At 39.8% G+C, this 26,527-nt stretch overlaps 1 protein-coding gene across 2 annotated transcripts in view; it reads left to right on the forward strand.

The window, feature by feature from the left end:
- Positions 1–3,928: 3,928 nt before the first annotated feature.
- LOC109919189 (cAMP-dependent protein kinase type I-alpha regulatory subunit) overlaps positions 3,929–26,527 on the forward strand; it is a 42,999-nt gene continuing 20,400 nt past the window's right edge. The window contains exons 1-7 of one of the 2 annotated variants that reach the window (XM_048611060.1): positions 3,929–4,121; positions 4,210–4,409; positions 19,360–19,533; positions 20,334–20,425; positions 21,607–21,668; positions 24,098–24,144; positions 25,204–25,362. In XM_048611060.1, coding sequence (XP_048467017.1) covers positions 4,239–4,409; positions 19,360–19,533; positions 20,334–20,425; positions 21,607–21,668; positions 24,098–24,144; positions 25,204–25,362 — 705 coding nt within the window. In that variant the 5' untranslated portion in view covers positions 3,929–4,121; positions 4,210–4,238. The remainder of the gene's footprint in view (positions 4,122–4,209; positions 4,410–19,359; positions 19,534–20,333; positions 20,426–21,606; positions 21,669–24,097; positions 24,145–25,203; positions 25,363–26,527) is intronic. The other variant, XM_020519171.2, reaches the window with a different exon arrangement.

The following is a 26,527-nucleotide window of genomic DNA, read 5'->3' on the forward strand; positions in this document are numbered from 1 at the left end:
ATTAGGCCCGAAACATCAGCCTTTCTGCTCCTATGATGCTGCTTGGCCTGCTGTGTTCATCCAGCTCTGCACCTTATTACCTCGGATTCTCCAGCATCTGCAGTTCCTACTATCTATGATGGACTGAATGCCTGCTTTCAGTGCTTTAACAATTCTCTGATTCTGTGAAGTAGGTGAGGATATTGCAAATGCCCCACCAATAGTTTTCTAAAGTTCTCTCAATTCAATTTCTGCTCCTTTAGATCAAAGCTTACCAATCTTTCTTTCCTCTGTGATCTCTTTTTAAGTCCTGAATTTTTTTGCAACTCCTCAGTAAGAACTATTGGAACTGGAGCACATGTGTACAGTTGTCATAACTTGGTCAGAACTCCACAGCTGCCTTTCTGCATTGGAGCTCATGATCCCAATATTTCAGCTTGTAACCCACTTTGGGATGTCTTTCTTTTAGACTGCAAAATTAGACTTATGAGAGAGGGAAACCAGGCAACTATAGGTCAGTTAGCCTAAATATGTTATCTCAAAATTACTTGAGTCAGCTGTTAAGGATAAAGTGACTGAACACCTTAAAAATTTTCAGCTGATTGACCAGAGCAGCATGGATTTATAATGGGTATATTATGCTTGATGATCTAGTAATTTCGAAGAGGTGACTAATTTAGTGGATAAGAAATATCTATTGAAAGAAAATATCAATGTATGTTAATTTTTGATATGGATATCTAGAAAGCATTTCCCAAAGGACCCTTAGCTAAAGTTGAAGCTTATGGAATTGAAGGCCTGGAACTGACCCTGGTAGAAAATTGGCTGAGAAGCTGGACAGTAGGAATAATGGCCAGGAAATCTAATAAACCAGAATGTAACTGGTGGTATCCCAACAAGATCTGTGTTAGGCCCTTAGCTGTTCACCATAGTCATCAAAAACTTAGTTGGTGGTATAGAATGCCACAATCCCAAGTTTGCAGGTGATATAAAAATAGGTGGTATTGTAGGCAGTGTAGATGAAAGTGCCACGTTACTAAATTAAAGCAATAGATAAAGTTAATGTGCAAAAATGTGACAAGTGTATTTCAGAGATAGTAGGAACTGCAGATGCTGGAGAATCCGAGACAACAAGGTGCAGGGCTGGATGAACAGAGCAGGCCAAGCAGCATCATAGGAGCAGAGAGGCTGACGTTTCGGGCCTAGACCCTTCATCAGAAAAGGGGTAGGGGAAGGGGGTTCTGAAATAAATAGGGAGAGAGTGGGAGGCGGATAGAAGATGGATAGAGGAGAGGATAGGTGGAGAGGAAACAAACAGGTCGAAGAGGCGGGGATGGGGCCAGTAAAGGTGAGTGTAGGTGGGGAGTTAGGAAGGGGATAGGTCAGTCCAGAGAGGACAGACAGGTCAAGGGGGCGGGATGAGGTTGGTCGGTAGGAGATGGAGGTGCGGCTTGAGGTGGGAGGAGGGGATAGGTGGGAGGCAGAACAGGTTAGGGAGGCAGGGACGAGCTGGACTGGTTTTGGGATGCGGTAGGGGGAGGGGAGATTTTGAAACTTGTGAAATCCACATTGATACCATTGGGCTGCAGGGTTCCCAAGCGGAACATGAGTTCTTCAGACCTTTGTGAAGAAGGGTCTAGGCCCGAAACGTCAGCCTTCCTGCTCCTCTGATGCTGCTTGGCCTGCTGCGTTCATCCAGCTCTACACCTTGTTATCTCAGATTCTCCAGCATCTGCAGTTCCTACTATCTCTAGAATACAAGACAGTTGAAGTTGTCAAATGATATAAGCCTGTTTAGGTTATGGCTGGAGTACTATGAACAGATCAGGACAACATAGCTTTCAAAGGAAAAATTGGTCTTGTAGCAACAGGATCATAGGTCTACTAGAATGATATCTAGACACCAACGGTTAATTTATGAGGAAAGATTACACAAATTAATGTTGTATTACCTCAAATCCAAGAAATCAAGACTAAGGTGAAACTGTGCCTGAGAAAGCTATTAGAATTCTTTTGAGGAAATAACAAGCAGGATAGATAATGGGGAAGCAATGAATGTAAGATATTTAGATTTTCAGAAAGTGTTTGATAAGACACCATATATTAGGCTGCTTAATAGTGGTGTTTGCGGTAGCATATTGGTATGGATACAGGATTGATTAACTATAGAAGACAGTGACTGGGATAAGGGAGGCATTTGCAGGATGGAAACCTGTAGCTATTAGCGTGTCAGAAGGGTCAGTGCTGGAGCCATAATTTGTTACAATATATAATGACGTGCATGAGGAAAGTGAATGTATTATAGCCAAGTTTGTGGATGACATTAAAATAGGTAGAAAGGTAAGTGATGAGGAGGACACAAAGTGTCTTCAGTGGGATGCAGATAGGTGAAGCAAGTTGGCAAAAACTTAGATAACAAGGTGTAGAGCTGGATGAACACAGCAGGTCAAGCAGCATCAGAGCAGCAGGAAGGCAGACGTTTCGGGCCTAGACCCTTCTTCATGCTGTGATTATCCAGCTCTACAACTTGTTATCTCAGATTCTCCAGCATCTGCAGTTCCTACTATCTCTGGCAAAAACTTAGTCAGACGGAATTTAATGTGTGAATATGTGACCTTATGCACTTTGGCAGGAAAAATACAGGAACTGAATATTATTTAAATGGAGACAGACTGCCAAAAGCAATAGAACTGAGGGATTTGGTAGTCCTTATTCATGAACCACAAAAAGCTAGCATCCAAGGTCAGTGGATAATAGGGAAGGCAAATGGAATGTCGGCCTTTATTCCAAAGGGAATGGAGTATAAAAGTAGGGAGGGTTTAGCTAAAACTCTATAAGGCATTTGTGAGACCACAGCTGGAATAATGTGAACATTTTTAGGCCCCTAATCTACAGAAACATATACTGGCATTGGATGCAATTCAGTGAAGGCGCACTAGGCTGCTACCAGGTATGGAGGGACTGTTTCATGCAGAGAGGTTGTGTAGGTTAGGCCTGTACTCTTTGGAATGTAGAAGAATGAGTGGCAACCTTATTAAAATTTACAAAATTCTTAGGGGACTTGACGGTATAGGTCCAGGAAGATTGTTTGCCCTGAGACAGTCTAGAACAAGAGCACTTAATCTCAGAATAAGGGGTCACACATTTAAAACATAGATAAGGAAGAATTTCTTCTCTCAGAGTGTAATGATTCAGTGGAATTCTTTACTGTAGAGGCCATTGAGGCAGGGTCATTAAGTATACTCAAGGCTGAGATAGCGTTTTAATTAGTAAGGGAGTCAAGTGTTATTGGGGAAAAGGCAGAAAACTGGGGTTCAGGATTATGAGATCAGTCATGACCGAATTGACAGAGCTGACTTGATGGGTTGAATGGTCTACTTGTGTTCCTACACCTTATGTTATGATTGATTGAAATTTTCAAGATATTACAGTGAAGAAAGAATCTATTTCTATGGTCGGAAAGTGTAGCATCGGGGACTTCAACTGAAAACGAATCTGATCTTTCAGGACTGCAAATGATGGTAGAAGTCTCTTCCTCGCAAATAACAACTGTTGCTCCGACAGTTGTTAGTTTAAAATCTGAGCCTGACACGTTTTTGTTAATCGATTGTGCGGGTTGATGGTGGGCATTTGAAGAATCCAGTGGCGTATCCGCCGTGATGTCCTTGAACGGTGTACAGAGTGGCTCAAGGGCCTACGCTTGCTTAAATACCTACGCGGTGCGTGTGTCAGTTTACACCCCCCCCCGTGAAATTTATAGACGGTGAGAGACGTGCAGGGGTATCTGCATGCTGGTTCTGTGAGGGTACAGAGCGAATGCTTGAGTGCGGCGTGTAAATATGCAATGTGCGTGTTGCAAGTGTGGTGTCCCGTGTGTGTGCATGCACCATTTCCACAGGCCTGTGGTTTCCGCCTCCCCTCCCCACCGCGGCTGAGAGCGAGGCGCATTGACGTCAGCGGCGCGGCTGCCTTCCGGTGGAGGTGACAGTGACTGAGGAAACTCGTCCAGTCGCAGCCGCTTTCTAACAGGCCGCTGTTCCTACGGATAAACTTGCTCAGCGCGTCGCCCCTGCGATCGGTGGGGAGAGACAGGCCCCCCCGCCTTCCCGCTCCGACCGCCTACTTCGTTTTCTGTGGGGTGGGTAGGTTAGAGGAAGGGGGTGGATTGGAGGAGAAGGCGGCGAGTGGTCTCTCGGCGCCGAGTTAACTCGCTGTCGATCATTCCTCCAGGCTTCTGAAGCGTTAACTGGGTGGTTAAGATGGCGGCCGCGGGGAGCGGGGAAGAAGAGCGCAGCCTGCGAGAGTGTGAGCAGTATGTCCACAAGCACAACATCCAGCAGGTCCTCAAGGACTGCATCGTTCAGCTCTGCATCGCCAGGCCCGAGAAACCCATCACCTACCTCAGGGAGTACTTCGAGAAACTCGAGAAAGTGAGTTGAGAGGACAGTAGGCTTCATTTTCTCAAAGGAGATTAGCCTTGTTTATTTTGTTGGGGGGGGGTGGTGGTTGACGATTAAAGGACAGTTTAACTTTTTTTTTTGTTTCGTGTATGATTCAAGCTTCTGTAGTTAGTTCGTTGATGGCGAACGTGGCAGGCCGACGTTTTAATGCTGACCTAGAAGAGTGTTTTGTTCATGTTGGTGCATATATTACTAAACAGTTAACGGACCAGAGACAAAGGCAAAGCCAAGCAGAATGTAAGCACTCGTTAAGGTATTATCAGTGAGTCCTTTGATTGTTAACAGCGTTCTAGGCATCATGAAGGTGAGTACCCGCACGCTCAAAAAGATTAATATAAAAAGTCTTCTTTTTCGGACAGAGAAATCACCTGTTTAGCTAGGCGCAAAAGTATTGGACATTCAAGGTAATCCGTTTCCTATGATCTATGCTCATGGCTGCAGTTTTGCTCCAAATACTAGTGACACTCGAGGGCCATTGGTGACTGCAACATTGACGTCAGAACTCTTTAAGTAAATCGTGAGTTGCTAGAAATGTGAAATCACTTTGCATCATCTTGTGATTTACCAGGATTTGAATGAAGTAATTGGACGTATTCACATAAGCTTGTTTATCCAGTAAATTTCTTCCTATGTCTTTTCTGTTCTCTCTTCCCCTCCTCCCCCCACTAAAATGCACATAGTGTGCCTCCGTGCTTTCCATTTAATTTCAGATCTATATATTGCCCCTTGTCATCTGATTATGACTGAATAAAGATTACATGAATAATAGTAAATTGTACTTAATTCATAATTCTTCACTAACAAGACAATGATATTACTTCAGTGATGCAAAGTACCTAAAGTCTTGTTATTCACCGAAAGCAATATTTCACTCTGTAACCTTTCTAGCACCTACAAAGCATAAATCAGGAGCTCTATCGAATACTCTGCATGTCGATATGAATGTGCCTGCTAAAACACTTGAAGCTCAATGATATACAAAACAACCCATCATCATTGTAAACATTCACCACTCTAAATCGTGCTTTGTTCTGACTTGGGTGTACGCCAGTCTGTCTTCACCACTGGGTCAAAATCCTGAAACTTGGTACTATGGCAGTATCGTTATCGCATGGACTGCATTGGTTTTTCTTTAAAGATGGCATAAGCACTTAGTTGGCTGTGGGTGGCAGAGCTTTGCATACTTTGTGCAAGTACTTTGTTTCTTCAAAAGTAAGGAAGGATGTAATAATCAAATAAGTGGGCTCCTTTATATATTTTGTACACAATGTTATCAGCAATGTTTCTGCAAGAATTAAAGCTTAGTGAAAGGAATGAAATTCTGAAGCCTCTTAAAAAGTGACCCAGTATAATTTCAGATGAATGTAGAAAAATCTGTAAAATATTGCTGGCCAGTAAAATTTGCTTATTGTTTAAAATATCATTTATTTCAGTTGATAGGAAAATACTTAATTTGTATTTTCTTTTACTTTTGGTTCTGGACAAAATCAAACACGTTTGACAATTGATACATGACTTGTAATCTGTGTAGTGTGATTGTCGTGTATAGAGTATTGAGCTGCTTTTAGCAAAAGTTCTGATTTCATTACTTTTAACATTGTTTAGTCATTTACCTATTTTACGTTTGTACTAGATGTCACTTGGTGGATGGATGAAGATTGATTAAATTGGCAATGATTTGTTTATAAATCTAATTAAAAACAGTGCCAATTCTGACTAGTTGTTTTTCTTTTAAGAACAGTTTGTTTGCAGATAAGTTGGCTGATTACAAAGTAGGTCAAATTTGTCAAAAATGCTGGGAGTTATTAGAATTGATTAACAGAAGTTAGCATTACAAAATAATTTAAAATTATTTAAAATTTTGGGGAATTCTAAAGGAATAAACATTATATTCAATAATTGAACAAAATCATTGAGGAATCTTCAGAAATTCCCACTTTTAGTATGCGGCCAGCAGCACCAACTGAAAGTGTGGTTCAGTGTTAAGGGCACCATACTGTATTGCTGAGGTTGGCTTAATATATCCTGATTATCTTTGAACACTATAGCTCCAAAGGACATGATTGTAGCAAAAGGGGCAATGAAGCTGATTTCTCAAGAATTGAACTGAGTCAAGAGGGAAGCTTTAATTTTTTTGTTTGTACCAGCAAAAGAATATTTATTTTTGACATATTCTGATTATTTTAAAAAAAATAACATTTTGACAGGAGCTAAAGAGTTGAGAGACTGGGGAAGGTAAGCCAAGGCGAACATTTAAAAACTGAATTACTTCAGAATGACACTGAGCTGGAAGTTTGCAAAATAAGTTGTTGCAGAGGAGTAACTGTTGTGCCTGACATCCATTGCTAGTTGGAAGACAAATCCTAAGTATAGTTGTGTTTTTTTTTTAGTGTGCTCATAGAATGTGGGTGTCATTGGCTAGGTTAATGCTTATTGGCCATCTATAAATACTCTTTTTAGAAAGTTGTGATGAACTGCCTTCTTGAACCATTGTAGTCCTTTCACAGTGGGACACCCACAGTGCTATTACGAGTTCTAGTATTTTGACCCAGTAAGAATAAAGGAGTGAATGGTGATATAGTTTCAAGCCCATATAGTGTGTGCCTAGGAAGGAAACTTGCACTAATCTGCTGTCCCAGTCCTCCAAGGTGATATAGGTCTCTGGTTTGGATTGTGCTGTGGAGGATACTTAGTGAGTTACATCTTATAGTTGATAAAGGAGAGAGGCTATGGTCTAATGGTATTAATCCAGAAACTCCCCATATGATCTGTGACCTAGGGTTCAAATGCTGCCACGGCAGATAATGGAATTTGAATTCTTCAGGAAAAAAGAGCCTGGAATTAAGAATCTACTAGTGACCGTGAAACTATTTGTCACCATGATGTCTTTGAGGGAAGTTAAACTGCCATCCTTGCCTGATCTGGCCTACATGTGACTCCAGGCTCATAGCAATGTGGTTGACTCTTAACTGCCCTCTGAAATGGCCTAGCTAGCCACTCAGTTGTACAGTCCTACAACTATATCACTAATGAATTTGGATGCCATTCAAGTGGGCCTGTTTATGCCAACAATGTCCTGATTTGAGCCTTATCAACAGTGGTCAGGCTTAGGGGAGATAGAGTATGAGTTACTGCGGGGTTCCAAAACTCTTGACTGGTTCTTGTAGCCGCATTGTTTATAAAGGCTATTTCTGTTCCATTTTTGGCCAATTTTGACCCTCAGATAGTGGGAATTCTCAACATGAAGAGGCATCATATTTGAGATGGTCATTACCTGAGGCTTGTGTGGCACAAATGTTAGTTATTTTTTTATCAGCCTAAGGCTTAATTTTGTCCATGTCCTGCTGCATATGGATACAGACTGCTTTACTTTGTGAATGGTGCTGAACATTGTGCAATCAAGCACCAATATTTATGACCTTATGGAGGGAAGGTCACTGAAGTAGATGAAATGATTGAGGTTAGGATACTACTCTGAGGAACTACTGTAGTAATGATGTGGGGCTGAGGTGGCTGATCTTCGACAACCATGACCATCTTCCGTTGTGCTAGGTGTGACTCCCATTTTGCAAGGCTTCATGTTGCTGTAGTTAGTCAATGCTGCCTTGTTATACTCACCTCAGCTGAAGTTCAGCTTGTGTCCATGTTTGGACCAAGGCCCTAGTGAGGTCAGAGATAGTAAGAACTGCTGATGCTGGAGTCTGAGATAAGTGTGGTGCTGGAGGAACACAGCAGGCCAGGCAGCATCTGAGGAGCAGGAAAGCTGACGTTTCAGGTCAGGACACTACTTCAGAAATGGGAAAACCTCTAGTGAGGTCAGATGCTGATTTCACCCTGAGTTTAGTTTATGCCAGGCTTATGAGCAAATCATTCTTTTGCAAGTATTGCTTCAAAGCATTGTTAACAACTCCTCCTATCATGTTACTGATGCTTGAGGTAGATTGAAGTGGTAATTGACTGGGTTTTTGTCCTGACTTTTGTGCACAACACGCATTTGGGCAACTTTCCATGCTGCTGGGCAGATGCCAGTGTTGTAATTGTACTGGAACAGCTTGGCTAGGGGTGTAGTCAGTTCTGGACCACATAGCAGTATGAATACTGGAATGATGGCAGGGCCTTTACTGTATCTGATATCTTCAGTCATTTCTTTATCATGTAGAGTGAATCTAGTTGAAGGCTGGTATCCGTGATGTTGGGAACCTCAAGGAGGCTGAGATGTATCATCCTCCGCTCTAAAGATGGATATAAGTTCTTCAGCTTTGTCTATTGCACTAATATGCTCAATTGTTGAGGGATTTTTGTGGAGCCTCCCTCTCCTCGCAATCTGCTAAATTGTCCTCTGCCAGTTTTTAACTGGATGTGTAGCACTGCAGGGCATAGATATGACCTGTTGATTGTGGAATCGCTTAGTCCTGTTTAATACATGCTGCTTATATTACTGGCTGTAGAGGTGGTACTGGAGGATTGGTAATGTGCTATTATTAAGAGGGATAATCTGGATAGCCACAGTCCAGTCAATGTAACCTTTCTGATAGGAAATATATTGGGTAAAGGTCTGAGGGTTTGTATAAATCAACACTTAAGGTGGTATAGATTGGCCATCCCTGATTTAATGTGGAATTGTTTGAGGAAGATGGTGTCTAATTTGATTTGACTTTGACAATAGAATTAGGGGGGAATTGATGAGAGTGGTGGAATTAGTGCAGCCTATCTGAATTTTAGCTGGAGTAGTGGCAAGGCACAAAGTGATTTGGATTGGAAGGCATTCTGCAGGGCTCAGTATTGGGTTCTTTACATCTGGTGATGTATCTCAATAATTTAGAAAAGTATGTAGGAGATATGATTAAGAAGTTTGCAGATAGAAAACAAAGTTGATCTAATAGGGAGGAAAAAAGATTATAGGAAGATATCAATTAATGAGGTAGGGGAGAAAATGTTAAATGATAGAACATTGAAAAGTGCAGAGAGAGGAACTTTTACCGGTCTGTTTTTGAAGGTGATTGGTCAGGTACATACTCTGGTTATTTTTCTTCATTTACCCGAGATGTAGGATGCAAAAGCAATAATTTATTGCCAGTAATGTCTGGATACTCGGCCACGACTAGAATACAGCGTACAACCTATAAGGATGGATGTGCTTGCCCTGAAGAAAATACAGAGAAGAGTTGGGGATGTTGCTGAGTTTTAGTGAAGGATTGTATATGCTGAGGTTTTCTTTGGAATAGAGAAACTGAGGGGTTAATTAATATGTATAAAAGTTTATGGGGTCTAGATAGTGGATGAGAAAGGTCTGTTTTCCTTAACAGTGAGGTCAGTATGTACCTTTTCAAAACAAATGATAGGAGACTTACAGGGGAATTGAATTTCTGCCTGTAGGTTGATAGGGCTTGAACTTTCTGTGGTGGGAGAAGCAGAATCTCATGACGTTTTTTAAAAAAAGTATTTGGACATGCAGTTGATGTGCCATACTCAATTCAGCTATCAACCAAGAGCTGAAAACTGGGATTTGGCTGAATAGCTTTTCCTCAGTCAATGTGGCCATCTTGAAATGAAAGGCTTTCTCTACTGTAAATTTCTATGATCTGACTTCTTTCAATTGAATCATTATTGCTTATGGGAACAAACTGGTCTCAACTTATAGTCCTGTGCCTTGCTCCTTTTTAAACTTGTGGGAAAAGCTCAATGAGTTTTCCTACATACAAAAATTCCAACTTCTCAATACTGAGGTGGTGGGGGTGGGGTTCCAGAGAGCGGATGTCAAAGAGCCCTTGGCAAGTTGTAACAGCCACAATTCAGCAGTGATTCTAGGGTCAGTGAATGTTTAAGGTGCTGCTGCTGATGGACCAGTGTGCCTGTATTATGCTTGATTTTGAGCTGCAAGACCTGTTCTGAATCCATCCCATTTAGCATGGTCGTGCAGTACAAAATGCAGGTATCCCCATTATGAAGAAATGACAACTGTCTCTATAAAGATTGGTGATGACTGCTATGAATGCGGTAATAGATGCATCTGTGACAAGCAGGTTGGTGAGGGTAATTTTTTTTTTCCCCCGTTGGTGTTCTCTCCACCTGCTCCAGATCTGTCTGGTCTGGTAGCTGTATTTTTCAGAATCCAACTAGCTTGCTCAGTAGGTAGTATTACTGAACCACTTGAGATTCTGGATATTGCAGTCCCTCACCATGAATGTTCTGTCCCCTTCTTGCCCTCCTGTTTCTTCCAGGTGAACTTCAACTTGGAGTGTTAATTTGCCAGCTGAGCATGGGTATTAGGTGGTTGTCAGCAGGTTTCTGTGACCATTTTTGGCCTGTGTGCCATGGTACCTCATAGGGTCTGAAGTCAGTCAGCACTTTCAGGTCTACCCTCTTCTGAATATACCATTATGCCATCACCTTAGTTGGGTGTAAAGCACTGGTGGATCAAGACATTTCGAGGGATGGAGATGGATTCTGGCTGAAAAAAATATTTTTGAGTGTGACTGTCAGACTGTTTGACTAGTCTGTGTGACAGATCTCCTAATTTTTGTACTGGTTTTTGCTGTTAGTGTGTTGGATTTTATACAGTCAATCAAGTTCAGAAGATTCTGATGTCTGCTTGGTCTGCCTGGCTTTATTCTTGTGTATTGATGTGGTGGTTGCTAGTTCACAAGAGAGTAATTTAAGAATGAAATACATTGCTGTAGTTTTGAGCTACAAGTAAGCCAGAACAGAATAGGACTTTGCCTAAAGAATGTTTAGTGGTTTTTCCACAATAATCTCCCAGTTACTTGGTTACCATGACTGTTTCTACCAGTTTTATTCTAGTTTGATTTAATGAACTGAGTTTAAATTCCCCACCTGCTATTGGAATTTAATATTTTGTCTCTGGAGCAATAGTTCAGTCTTTGGATTATTTGTGCAATAACATAACCCATTATGCTGTTGTACCTGTAATTCATTCTGCCTGGTGTCAATTGTAGAAGGTCTGCTTATGACATTGAGTTACTGAAGTCATATCCATCATGCTAGTCTGATGTTGAATTTGCATGAGCTGTTAAATAAAGGACCGGTGTCATCTATATGTAAAAATTTTCATTTCTCTATTCAAAGAAAGCAAATGTCACCAAATTGAGTGGTTTATCTAATAGCTGCGGACTAATATAAGTATAAGAGTTCCTTGTAACGCTACTTGTCTTAAAAACAGTACATAGCAAATTGCTTTTAATGTCCTCCCATTTGTAAAGTGCTGTATAAATGCAAGTATTGCACAGGAATTTGCAATATAGATTTAACATTTCTGCTTTTCAGTCCAAACTATTTGTTAAAAGGTAGTTTTTATAGTATAGGCAAACGTAAACTACTTTCAAATGTAAAACACACTGAGCTAAAATGTCACTAAGGATATGTAGCTTGACAGTAAGTTGCTTCACAAAAATTGGTTGATTCCAAAACATGTTCCTTTTCCATTCTCCTGTTTTCTTAACAAGCAGTCTGTGAGTTAATTCAGTTTGTGTGATAGTGTTAAATGGCATGGTGGCTCAGCAGTTAGCACTGTGAAGCAGCAGTGCTAAGGACCCTGGTTCAATTCCACACTTGAGCGACTGTCTGTGTGGACTTTGCACATTCTCCCCGTGTCCGAGTGGGTTTCCTCTCACAGTCCAAAGATGTGCAGGTTTAGGTGGATTGGCCGTGCTAAATTGCCCATAGTGACCAGGGATGTGCAGGCTAGGTGGATTAGCCATGGGAAATGCAGGGTTATAGGGATAGGATAGGGGGTGGATCAGGGTGTGATACTCTAGAAGGTCAGTGTGGACTCTATGGGCCAAATGGTCTGCTTCCACACTAGGGATTCTGTGATTCTCTATGAACCTAATATATAGAACTCTGGAATCATGGCATCCCGAAATGTAAATTGACTTGCTTTGTAGGAGGTAAAACTGAGTAAATTCCAAGGAAAGATTCTCAAAACTCAGATTCTATTCCCTGCAATTAGGTTTGTGGAGTGATTTAGTGGACGTTTCAAGATATAAAGGTGAACTGATAATGGAGAAAATTATTTCTGCTGGTTGGGGAATCTGAAGATTAGAGCCAGATCTTTCAGTATAGTAGTGAAATTAGGCAACACTTTGACACATGCAAGATTAAATGAGGTGATCAAAAACTTGAGTTGGGTCTTTAAAAGTGAGGTGGATAAATTACTACCCATTTCTGATACAGTTCCGGCAATTCGGTGTTAGGATTTGGTGGCTTTTCAATGATGCTACCAGGAATGGTGGGCTCCTAAACTTCATGGAAGACGAGGGTTTGCAAAGGGTTTTGAGTGAGTTTGTAGCATCTATTCAGATGTTTCTCATCAAGTGGTAGGTTTGTCTATTATAAGCAGAAATGAAAAAAAAATCAATAAAGCTCCATTAATGCCTGTTGAGTGTGTTAGGGAAAACCTGCTTTTATATAATTGAGAAACAAGTCCTAGAATCCGGTATAACCTGGAGTTTGTTGTGTACTTAGAAAGATGGTATGACTAATGTCTTTTTAAACAAAAAAGAATTCTGTATCAAAAATGTGTTTTTCTCTTTTTCTGCATCACAATCCCCAATCAGGGGAAATATTGTTTACTGAAATATTACCTAAAATGATTGACATTCATTTTCGGGGAAGTCCGAACTATTAAATGTTTACGTTCGTTCGTTCTCCGCAATTGAAACAAGAAACGCTTGAAGTTTCCCGAAAATATGACATGCAGTTACGTAACGCGAACTTTCAGAGAAAAAGGTTGACATGCCAGAGATCCTGTTTGTTTTTATTTTCCTTGATTCTGCATCATCTGTGTCAGTCTTCACCAAACAGGGTACTAGCATGCCAGAAATGACAGAAGCAACTCCAGAAAATTTACAATTACTAAAGAAGCATTACTAAATAAATTCGAACTGAGTTGACAAGTCCCTGGGTCCTGATGGTTCTTATCTTAGGGTATCAAAAGAAGTGAAAGTAGTTACGATGGTTTTGATTTTCTAAAATTCAAGATTCATGGAACGTTCCTTTAGATTGAAAAAAATGCTCATGTAACACCTTTTTTCAAAAAGAGAAGTAGGCAGAAAGCCGAAAATTACAGGCCAGTTCACTGAGCAGCTATCCTAGGGAAAATGTTAGGTTTTTACTAAAGATGCTATAACAGGGCACTGGATAAGGTCAATGTGATAAGCCAGAGCCAACATAGTCTTGTTGAAAGGAAATCATGTTTAATTTATTGGAGTTCTTTGCAGAAGAAACTTGGATTGTAGATAAAGGGGAGCCAATGTATTGTACGTGAAGTACCAAAAGGCATTTCATAAGGTGTCACATCAAAGGTTATTGCAGAAAATGAAACCTCATGGTGTTGGAGGTAATGTGTTGCCACAGCTTGGCTAACATGACTGGCTAATAGGAAGCAGAGCGTAGGAACAAATGGGTCGTCTTGAGGCTGGCAAGATGTTGTGCATGGAGTGCCACAGGATTTAGTGTTGGGGCCTCAATCTTTTACAATTTTGTATAAATTATTTGGATGAAGTGGTTGATGGAATGGTAGCTAAATTGCAGATGACACCAGTAGGAAAGTGAGTTGTGAAGATGATATAAGGAGCCTGTAAAGGGATATGGATGGCTTAGGTGAATGGGAAAAGATCTGGAAAATAGAGTACAGGTGTGGGAAAGTGTGAAACTACCCATTTCGGCAGAGAATAAAAAGCAAGATGATATCTAAATGGTAAGAGGATGCAGAGAGATCCGCGCAGTAGCTTAGTGTGCAGATACAGCAAGTAATCAGGAAAGGTAACAGAATGTTAGGCAGCATCAGAGGAGTAGAAAAGTCGACATTTTGGGTCGGGACCTTCTTCATAGCTTCTGAAGAAGGATCCTGACCCGAAACATCGACTCTCCTACTCCTTTGATGCTGCCTGACCTGCTGTGTTCCTCCAGCTCCACACTCTGTTGTCTCTGACTCCAGCATCTGCAGTTCTCGCTATCTGCTAGTGACTTATGACCTGCTGCAAAGCCTCTTCTAAGGATGCCCATCTTGACGTTGTCCTCCTCCCTCTGGAAAGACCTCAGTAAATCTCTCTCCCACTGCAACTCTCTGGTAATCTCTGCCCTGATGCTCTTCGACCACATACTGAAACAAACCCAGTGCTACAGCCACATCTCCTTTCTCAGTACAGTGCTGAAGAAGAGTCTTGACCTGAAACGTCGACTTTCCTACTCCTCTGCTGCTGCCTGACCTGCTGTGTTCTTCCACCTTCATATTGTGGATGTCGACTCCAGCATCTGCAGTTCTTGCTATCTCCTAGTAGAATGTTAGGTTTGTGAGGGGAATTGATTGCAAGAGTAGGGAGGTTATGCTTCGGTAAAAAATGGCATTGGTCAGACCATGTCTGGAGCAGTGTACAGTTCTGGTTGCTCTACTTACAGAAGGATGCTAATGTATGAGAAGTAGTTCAGAGAAGGTTTGAGACTAATACCTGGAATGAGCGGATTTCCTTGTGAGAAAAGGCCGGACAGGCTAGGCGTTTACCTTCTGAAGTTTAGAAATCAGGTGACTTAATTGAAACATATGATCCTGAGGGGACTTGACCAGGTGGATGTGGAAAAGTTGTTTCTACTTGATGGAGAATCTATAATGGGTTTTAATTTAAAAATGAGAGGGAGGGGCATTTAAGATGCAGATGAGGAAAAAAATTGAGGATTGAGTCCTTGGAATTCCTTCTTTGAAAGGCAGTGGATGCAGAATTTTTAAATATTTTGAATGTAGTGGTAGATTCCTAATTACCATGGGGTGAACGATTATTGGGGATATGCTGGAAAGTAGGGTTGAGGTTAAACTCAGATGAGTCCTGGTCTTAATGAATAGTGGAGGAGGCTCAAAGAACTAAGTGGCTGAATCTGGTTTCTTGTTCGTATGTTTGTCTTGGCGTAGCACCTTGCCCCATTCATAAGTTTAAATCCAAAGATTTCCTGAATTTGCACACTGGATTTGAGCAGGCTGTAAATTTTATGCCCAAAATTTTAGACGCAGCAGAATCTTATTGTAAGCAAACAATTAAAATATTCTGCAGTTCTAAAGAGGTCATTAGACTCAAAGTTAACTATGCTGTCTCTCCACAGATGCTGCTAGATCTGCGGATCTCCTCCAGCAATTTGTTTTTGTTTCAGATCTTCATCCCCAGTTCTTTGTTTTAATTAAAATATTGAACTCCTCAAATGAGGTGTTTTGTGTTTCTTTTGTCATGAGGATCTACTTACTACAGAAGTGTCTTCAGCCCTGAAAGAAAAACAAACTTAGAGACATTAAAAATAGGAAACTGAATAGGCCACATGGTCCTTCTAGCCTGTTGTGTCATTGAGTATTGATGTTGGCTGATCATCCTGCTCAGTATCGTGTTCATGCTTTTTTTTCTCCCCCCATATCCTTCAATCACTTTAGCCCTAAGAACTATATCTAACTCCTCCTTGAAAACATTCATTGTTTTTGCCTAGGCCACTTTTTATGGTAGAGAATTCCATGGGCTCACCACATGCTGGGAGAAGACATTTCTCCTCATTCCAGTCCTAAATGGCCTAGACCTTCCAGAATTTTACAGGTTTGCGATTTCCCCTCATTCTTCTAAACTCCAGTGGTTATAGTCTTAACTGATTCAGTCTATCACCACGTGCCAGTCCTGCTATCCAGGAATCAGTCAGGTAAACTGACTGGGTACATGTTCTCTCCCTTCTGAGTAAAATTTCTACTATTCTTAAAAAAAAAATTCGACTTAGTTTGCTATTTCACCTTCTACCTTAGTCATGTATATGTTCCAATTCTTTATTTTTTCTGTAAAATAATTGAGTCAATTATAATTTGATTTTAACTGGTTTGTTTGTGAATATTGTTAATTTAATTGGTTGTGTGATATGTTTTGATGTGATTGGAAGCTTCCGTTCACTTTTGAATAATAATGCTGTTATCCATGCTATAATGCATTTTAAATAATGTTATAAAACTGTTAAGTCCTTATGGGTAGTTTTGAGGTCAGCAGTAACAACCTGTTAAGTAACATGCTGTTAAGTATGAAGACTGAGCCATTATACAAGATATATGTATGCAAAATTTGAATTATAGATTAACAATTGTAGATGCTGCCCTATAATGCCTGGATGAAAAAAAAAATATTTGGGAAATATGCAGGAAATATGCCATATGTAGGAAGTACGTGATATTAAATTAGATAAGATCATGAACAGGTATTTTTGCTATAACGTGTTTTGTTAATGTGATTAAATAGTGGATGCTGTTTGGATAACGTGAACTTTCTGCTGTATAGGTGTAGTGATTTCCCTATGATGCGATTCTCTAAAGTACGAGGTCACACAGGAACGTAACTATCAGGTTATAGGAGCAATACCTGTACTTGTGTGGTGGGTTAGATACAATGTATCAACTTGGGTATTTCATGACCTTGCAACAAACACTAGGTGTTACTACTCATTGGTATGGCAAATTGTCTTAGTATTGTCAATTAAAATCAGAGCATTTAACAGGAGTTGCTTAAAGTTACATTAAAATACTTGCCAGCATTTTAGGTCACGTTCATTTATATGGCTATTATGCACGAGTGCAAGCCAGAATTCTTTTTAAACTGGAGTTGAAGACTATCAATTTAGAGGTAAAAGGTGTGGTCTTTTTCAAGGTAATGGTAAAAGAATGATATTCTATCCAAGTATCTTTGCAAAAAGATGCTGAGTCCTAGTTTGCAGAAATCATTGTTTTGCCTTTCCAGTGATTTTTATTTTGCACTGCACATAGGATAACATAGGGAAGAATCCCCTATTATGCCTCTTGAAAGTATTTACATTGTCATGTGTAAACTGTTGTGTACAGTTCCTTGAAATAGGCAACGGCAAACATTCAAGGAACATGGGGGAGCTGCAACAACTGTTTATTTCCATCTGGCACAAAAACAATGGGCAAGAGGGCCAAAGCATGGCTTACAAAGGAAATTAGAGAGAGTATCTGATCCAAGGAAGAAGCATACAGATTGGCCAAGAAAAATGTCTGAGGATTGGGAGCAGTTTAGAATTCGGCAAAGAAGGATCAAGGGATTAATTAAGAAGGGGAAAACACAGTATGAAAGTAAACCTGCAGGAAGCATGAAGACTGACACTAAGGGTTTCTGTAGGTACGTGAAGAGAAAGATTGGTGAAGACAAATGTAGGTCCCCTATAGACAAATGCAGGAATGTATAATAGGGGACAAAGAAATGGCTGAGCAACTGAATACATTGGTTGTGCCTTCACAAAAGAGGACACAAATCAATACCAGAAATATTGGGGAACGCAATATCTAGCGAGAGGGAAGAATTGAGGGAGATCAATATTAGTAAAGAAATGGTGCTGTGAAAATTGGGGTTGAAGGTGGATAAATCCCCAGGGCCTAATAATCTACATCCCAGAGTATTTAAGGAAGTTGCTCTAGAAATAATGGATGCATTGGTGGTCATCTTCCAAGGTGCTGTAGACTCTGGAACCGTCCCTGCAGATTGGAGGGTAGCTCAAGTCACTCCAATATTCAAAAAGCTAGGTAGAGAGAAAATAAGTAATTATAGATCAGGTAAGCCTAACATCAGTAGTGGGGAAAATACTCAAATCCATTATCAAGGACTTTATAACAGAAAATTTACAAAGCAGTGGCAGGATCAAACAGTCAGCATGGATTTTTGAAGGGGGAAATCATGCTTGACAAATCTGTTGGAATTCTATGAAGATGTATCTAGTAGAGATGACCAGGGGAAGCCAGTTGATGTGATATATTTGGATTTACAGAAAGTGTTTGACAAAGTCCTGCATAAGGGATTATTGTGCGAGATTAAAGCGCATGGGATTGGGGGAAGTGTATTGAAATGGTTAAAAAACTGGTTGGCAGAGAGGAAACAAAGAGTAGGAATTAGTGGGTCCTTTTCAAATTGGCAGGCAGTAACTTGTTGAGTGTCAACGGGATCAGTGCTGGGAGCCCAGCTATTCACAATAGATATATTAATGATTTAGATGAGGGATCAAAATGTAACATCTCAATGTTTGCAGATGATACCATGTTGGGTGGGAGGATGAACTTTGAGGATGCAGAGAACCTTCAGCATGATCTGGACAAGTTAGGTGGGTGGGGAAATCCAATGGCAAATGCAGTATAATTTGGATAAATGTGAGGTTATTCACTTGGGAAACAAAAAGTAGTCAGATTACTACCTGAATGGTTGTAAATTGGGAGAGGGGAGTGTGCAGCGGGACCTGGGTGACCTTTTGCACCAATCGCTGAAGGTAAGCATGCAGGTGTGGCAGGCGGTAAAGAAGGCAAATGGTATGTTGGCCTTCATTGCGAGAGGTTTAGAGTGCAGGAGCAGGGATGTGGTGTTGGAGTTATACAGCACCTTGGTGAGATCAGGCCTAGAATATTATGTGCACTTCTAGTTTCCTTTTCTGAGAAAGGATGCTTTTGCTCTTGAGGGAGTGCAGTGAAAATTTACCAGGCTGATCCCAGGGATGATGGGACCGATTGACTAGGTTAGGATTGTTTTCGCTGCTGTTCAGACAAATGAGGAGGGTTCTCATAGAGACTTATAAAATTCTAACAGGACTACACAGGGTAGATGCAGGGAGGATGTTCCCATTGATGGGTGTGTCCAGAACCAGGAGTCGCAGTCTGAGGATTCAGGGTGGACCATTTTGGATGGAGATGAGACATTTCTTCACCCAAAGACTGGTGAGCCTGTGGAAGAAAAATAACTGGCCAAGGGTTTGGTACAAGCTGCGACTTTTGTTTGGAATACTACTTGTTCTATAATTATAGAACGGCACCCACTGTGCTGAGAAAAGTCATTCAGCCTGTTATGCCTCTGATTTCAAGTGAAAATAACATTTCTTGTTTTTTTTTGGCAAAAAGGACGAGGCAAAACAGATGCACAATCAACAGAAATCAGGTTCTCGATCTGACTCACGTGAGGATGAAATTTCTCCACCTCCGCCCATGAACCCAGTGGTGAAGGGCCGACGGCGGCGTGGGGCAATTAGTGCTGAGGTTTATACTGAAGAAGATGCTGCGTCCTATGTGAGAAAGGTAGAACCATATCCTCTTCAGATGTAGGATGTTTATTATAATTTCTTTTTTTTAAACAGATAATTCACTTGTATTGTGTAGACACCTCTTTGGTGCACAGTTACTTCAGGTTATATACTAGCTAATTAAGTTATACGTGGGCTCACAGGCCACATAGTAAAACTCATTCTCAGCTATACCAATAAGTTGCAAGACAAAAGTACAGTTTCTGCTAATAATGTCAATGTAATCTGGACCAACTGCCCATCTGGTATGAAAGATCAAAGGTAATGTGAGTGAGTTGCGACAAAACCACCTGGGCATTTTTCTGTTAGTTTAGAATTTAACTTGTCTGATTAACAACAAAACTATCTACGCACATTGTTGAAATTGCAAGATTTGACTCGTTCAGGAAAATTTCAAATTATTGTGTAATCATTTTCTTTGCATTAGAATGCATGTTTAAAAAATTTTTGTTTAAAAAGCTCTTTGCTAAGAAATTAACTAGTGTCTACTAGTTTTGCAATTAAATGGTTGTGTAGTTTTTCAGTATCATGCTCAGCACTTTAATAAATTTTTTTGATAAATGGATGCTTACTTAGTGTTTAGCATTCTTAAAAGCATATTTTCAATTGGAAGAGGAAAAACTGACAGATGTGCTCTTTTAATGTTTGATTGCATGGATTAATTGAAGATTTTAAATTTGTTAAAGTGCACTGGCATAATACTGGAAACTTGAACTATCATGTAACCGGTGTAATTTTCCAAAATGGGAACTCTACCAGTTATCTATTAAAAGCATTTTTTAAATCACTGCGTAGGTAATTCCTAAGGATTATAAGACTATGGCAGCTCTGGCCAAGGCCATTGAAAAGAATGTGCTGTTCTCTCATTTGGATGACAATGAAAGAAGGTAAGGTGATTTGGATTTGAGGTTCTAAAAAATTGCTATTTTTTGCAATGCAACTGATTTTTGTTTGATCAACTTTGGTTGAACGCACTATGGAATTATAAGTCTGTGTACTCAAGTTCCACTTTTAGATCTCGCTGTATAATTAGTCCTTCAGTGCAATACACAATTGAGTAATGTCTGATGATAAACTAAAGCCCCTTCTGCCTGGTCAGGTCGATGTACAAGATTTGAAAACCTTGTTTGAAGCAGGATTGGTGGTCTTGTCAAGTTTCTTTTTTCCACTAAATCTTGCAACTCAGATTAATTGAACATTGATTCAACTGAACCTGTATAGAACCTACTTGTAAATTGATTTCCAAATCCACCCATCATAATGCTTTAGAAATAATTCGTTGTAAAATGTTTTGCGATGTGCTTGGGGAGAAAACGAAAGGTTCTATATAAATGCAGCCTTGTATTTAGGGAGATTTTTGAGTTTTATCAATGAGGGGAACAATTTGAGGTCAAGAATGCATTCAATAGTTTCCTACCCTCAAGCATATCAGGATAAGTTGACTCCTGACCAGGGACAACTGTAGTAATTTGTTTTGCTTGATCTTTGAAGATCCACAATTTTGAATACTATTTGGCAATTTGGTTAGTTTAGTTGGCTGAGGTTTCTCATTTTTACGTGGTCTTTTTGATATCTAGGTACCTGAATTGCATATTTGATCATCACAAAATTCTCTCCTCTCCTCTCTGTCCAATCTCATTAGTATTTAGGGCAGAAGAACTGCTTCAAAATCATGAGAAAGCACAGATATATGGTTTTTGTGGATACTAAGCAATGTTTGTTTTGTTTCACACAATATACTCTTAAAATACATACTAGCCTTTAATATTTTGTCACACCTTTGGGGACACATCTTAGAGGGTGGCTTTTGAATGGTCTGAGAGAATTTCTGGGCTACTGCCAGCTTTGTGACTGCAGTTTAGAGGAAACTGTGCTCCAAAGCTTAATATACTATATTGTTCTGGTAGGAATGAATGCCAATGGCATGAAAATGTGGTGAGTTTTATTTTGACAGAGCTTTATCTAGCAGTTCATAAGGAATTTAGCCTGCCAGCTACCTCTGCCCGTGCTATGTTTATTAAAATAATTTGGTTAAGCAGATTTTCACTTGAATTTTTATTTCTTATAGTGATATTTTTGATGCAATGTTTCCAGTCACTTACATTGCTGGTGAAACTGTCATTCAACAAGGTAAATATCTACTTCACTTTACTACTTACAAGTAGATTATGTCTGCATTTAAAGGTTAGTCATTAACAGTGTAGTTCATCCTTTGCATTTGCTTTTAATTCAAGTAGCATGAATGCAGAGATGGGTGGAGTCAAAATAAATATCATGATTTTTAGATTTATGCCAAAGACACCTACCGTGTTAAAGGCGATTTTTCTCATTTACCTTTTACAATGTTTTCTCTGTCTCAAGTTCTGTAAATTGATACAATAGCTCAGTTTTGCTTTCGCGTCTGTCCCTGTCTTGGTGCCATCATGATTATCTGCAGCACTTTGTCTTGTATATGTTTGTTCAAAGTACAACATTTTTGATAAAGTGCAATATAGCAGTTGTATCATAAGGAGGAAAAATGCATTTGATGGAAAATAACATTATTCTGCTTGGTCAATGTAACCAGCAAGCGTGAACTGGATTGAATCATGGAAATTTACAGGGAGGCCATTTGACCCTCTGATAAGTAGTCTTTGTACTCATCCCAGTTGTAAATTATAACACTTTCGAATATATTCAACAGCTTGATTTTTGAAGATTTATCCTACCACTTTTTTTCTGGCAAAAAGTCTGACATTCTGTCACCTATGTGGTAGTGAGGCTTTTACCTCGAGTCCTATCTAAATCTCCTACTTCTTAATCAGGTGACAAAGCTTTAGAGGTGGATCCCTCAACTAAGGGAAATAGCACCTTTCTATCTACTCCACCTCAGCCGTTTGCATTTAATGTACTTCAATTCAATATCTCTGTCTTCTGCTCCAAAAAAAACAACCCCCACTTGTTCAGTCTTTTCTCCTAAATAAAATTCTTCAGTCGAAGCAGCTGTGCCTGTCTAAAGTAGTCACATTTTTCTTGTTGCAGTGATCACAATTGCATGAAGTACTCTGGCTGAGGTATAATATTTTAAACAGTTTCAACATAACTTTCCTGTTAAATTGTGTAACAACCAATTAGAGCAAGTATTTTGAATGGCTTTTTTGACAGTCCTATCTACCTGTCCATTCACTATCGGGGATCTGTGGAAATGCATAACAAGGTCCTAGTGTTCCTCAACCTATCTCTATCCGACAGTTATTGTGTTTTCGTTTACCTTGTAAGTCTTCTTCAAGTGCATTATCTCTTCTTTGTTAAACATCCTTTACCAGTGTTCTACCTACCCGACTAGTCCACTGATATTTTCCTGTAGGTTACAGCTTTCTTCCTCATTATCTGCTATGTGGCCAATTTTTGCCTTCTCTGCAAGCATTGTAGTAACCCAATGCCCTTCAATTACGCCAGCTACCATCGAAAATCCTCCCCTGCCTGTAGGTGCGTCTAGCATGCAGTTCTACCTCCCTTTGAAGTCCAAATCATTGATATATGCCATGAACATCAAAAGGTCTAGAAATGCACTATGCAGAACTGCATTGGAAACGTCCATGCAAAAACACTACGCTTTTGTTCTTCTGAGCCAATTTTGGATTCGACTTGCACCTTCCTTTGGATTCATGTGTAACAGATTATTTTGGTATGCAACAGACAACCATTGGGAAGGAGAAATACAGCTATTTTGGGAGATGATTTGTTCAAATGAATTAAGTCAAGGTAGAACTGCACGTTAGATGCACCTAAAAGCAGGGGAGGATTTTGACATTAGGTGACATACTTGAAGGATCGCTAAAGGTTTTAAGAGATGATGGAGAAGAGGTGTATTAGAATGGTAATAAGGATGAAATATTTCATAAGTGGAGTAATGCATTGTTCTCCCTGGAGCAAGAAAGGGTAAAGGGAAGTGTGATAGAGATGTTTAAATCTTCCGATGGACGTAGTAGAGCAAGTAATGAGCTGTTTCCAGTGGAGAGTGTTGGAAACAAATTTAGTTGGCTAAAACAAAATACAGAATGAATTGCTAAACTCTGGGATGCACTGCCTGAAAGGCTGGAAGCAGCAAATGCAGTAACACCTTACAAAGTTAAATTTTCAGGGCTTGAGAAAAGAGCATGAGTGTAGGATTGTTCGATAGCTCTTTCAAAGAGTTGGAACAAGCGTAGTTTATATGGCCTTCACTTTCACACTAGTTCGCTTAGAAACAAGTGAGCATCTTGAGAGACAAGATGCGTATGTAGAGGAGATGAAGAAGATAGTTAAGTTCTTGCTCACTGAATGAAATGAGTTGAGAGCCAGGCATCCACTAGTATGTTGTTTTTTGGAGTTTGCAATCAAACTTTTATTAATGAAGGAGATTTCAAAGTCTTTAGATTAGTTCTTAGGGAGGGGATGGTGAGATGGGGGCAGTGTTGAGTGTAAGTATTGTTTTTCAGGGCAGAGAGGAAGTGTTTTTAAAAATACTTGCATACCTCTGCATTTTTATTGGACTGTTGTACTGTGCAGAAATTTTGATTATATTTTTGTTCCCATAGGTGATGAAGGGGACAACTTCTATGTCATTGACCAAGGAGAGATGGATGTAAGTTTGGCTGCTGGATGAATTAGTATAAAACAGCAGAATTATTTTTTAGTCTGGCACTGTATTATTTCAAAATAGGTGTGCAGAGGTTCGTCTATTCCATTTCTTGACTGGAGCATCTTGCTTTCTGTTAAATGAAACTTGGTCCAAACTGGAATTAATTTTTGATACAGGTTTTTATGGCAATGTATACATGCCCTCGTGTAATAACATGTCCTTGTGTGGTAAACCTAATATCAAGCTGTACATCTATATCAAACTGGTGGTATATAAATGCAGAAATCTGGAAATTGTTTTCTTGTAATGTCAATACACAGAATTTGAGACATTCGGTAACACAGCTCCAGTGCAATGCTGATAGCAACACAGCACTCAAAGTATCAACTGTGTCAGACAAGTTAACATGAAAGTTTGATGGAATTTTCCTTCCCTTTTGTTTGATAAATAGACTTCTTTCTGGCTGAGTAAAATATAAGAGATTAGGAAACAAGGTAGGCACAGTGACACCCTGCAAGTTTGAAAATTTAGCACTTCCCTTCTTGGCGGAATTGCAGTAATTACTGAATCGGTCGTCAATTGAACCGAAGTGTGATACAAATAGGAAGGCTGTGTATGCTCAATTTTTTACTAAAGTATTATTTCTATTGCTTTAGTAACATATTGCTTCTGGGATATCAGTAGTAGTCACAAATTTTGTACTGTGCTATTATCGAAGAAAATCAATTTCTAACTGTGAAGGAAACACTATTTATTGCCTCTCCAATTTTATAAGAATGCAGACTCTAATATTTTTCAACTAACTATTAAGTTGTATGTTCAAGTTTTTAATGAAATTTGTCATTTTTCTCAGAATTTATTGAAGTGAGTTGAATTATTAAGTGTGGTATTTCCAGGATAGTACTTCAAAAATATTTCCATATTCCTGATAGATCTTAACAGTTTAATTTTCATCTGTCATTTGCTGTGTTCACAATACACCATAACTAAATAAATGAGAAGTTGACTGACAGTTGAAACTGGTATTGATTCTGATTTTTTTTTTGAATCCGTTTGCTTTAGGTTTACGTTAACAATGAATGGGTAACCAGCATTGGGGAAGGTGGCAGTTTTGGAGAACTTGCATTGATTTATGGAACCCCAAGAGCAGCAACTGTCAGAGCAAAGACCAACGTGAAATTGTGGGGTATTGACCGGGACAGTTATAGAAGAATCTTAATGGTAAGTCAGTGATTAGTACAGACAATATTGTTTTGCTTAATGCAAATCAACGTTTTTGAATTTAATTTCTTTTTTTCTAAGATATTTTCTAGTCAACATATGTTTTTCACTGGAGTTTAAAACTTGCAACAGAATTGGTGACAAATAACTGCACTTGTAGATATTTTAGCAGCTTTTTTTTTTGGTACGGATCTATCCCAAATTGAAAATATCATTGAAGAAAGAAACTTTATTTATTTATTTTTATTCTTTAGAGTGGGCTTCACTGGTTGGGCCAGAATTAGTGGAAGATCTCTAAGTGCTCTTGAGAGGCTGGTGGTGAGCCGCCGGCTTGAGCTGCTGCAGTATATCTGGTTTTGGGAGTGTGTTCCAGTATTTTGACCCAGCGAAATTGAAATAACATCAATGTATTTAGAAGTCTGGACAGCAAATGGCTTGGAGAGGAACTGGCAGGTGCCGGTATTTCCATGTGCCTACTACCCCTGGTTTTCTAGATGGAAGTGGTGGTGGGTTTGGAAGTTGCAGTCGAAGCAGCTTTGGTGAATTTCTGCAGTGCACCTTGTAGATGTTACACTTCTGCTACTGAGATTGGTGATGCAGGGAGTGAATCTTCTGTGAATGAAATGCCAATCAAGCAGACTGCTTAGCCCTGGATGGCTACACTCATCTAGACATATCAGTGGTATTGATAGAAGTCAGGAGTTTTCCATCACGCTCCTGATCTGGGCCTTGTACATCACGTTGGGGAATCAGGAGGTGATTCACTTGCTGCAGGATTCCTCGCCTTTGACTTGTTCTTGTAGCCACGGTATTTAAATGACAGATCCAGTACAGTTCCTTGTCAATGGTAATGTCCAGGACGTTGTTAGTGATTCAGTAATGGTATTGCCATTGAATGTCAGACAGTGATAGTTAGATAAAAACCAAAAGAACTGTGGATGCTGTAAATCAGGAACAAAAACAAACTTGCAGGAAAAGCTCAGCAGGTCTGGCAGCATCTGTGGAGGAGAAAACAGAATTAAAGTTTCGGGTCCGGTGACCCTTCTTCAGAACTGATGGTGGCTGGGAAAACATCAGTTTATACGCAGAAAATAGAGAGGTGGGTGGTGAAGGTTGTAAACGATAGGATAGAGCCCAAAGCGAGAGAAAGACACTTGGACAGACA

This window comes from Rhincodon typus, chromosome 23, assembly GCF_021869965.1.
Source record: "Rhincodon typus isolate 14 chromosome 23, sRhiTyp1.1, whole genome shotgun sequence".
Taxonomy (NCBI): domain Eukaryota; kingdom Metazoa; phylum Chordata; class Chondrichthyes; order Orectolobiformes; family Rhincodontidae; genus Rhincodon; species Rhincodon typus.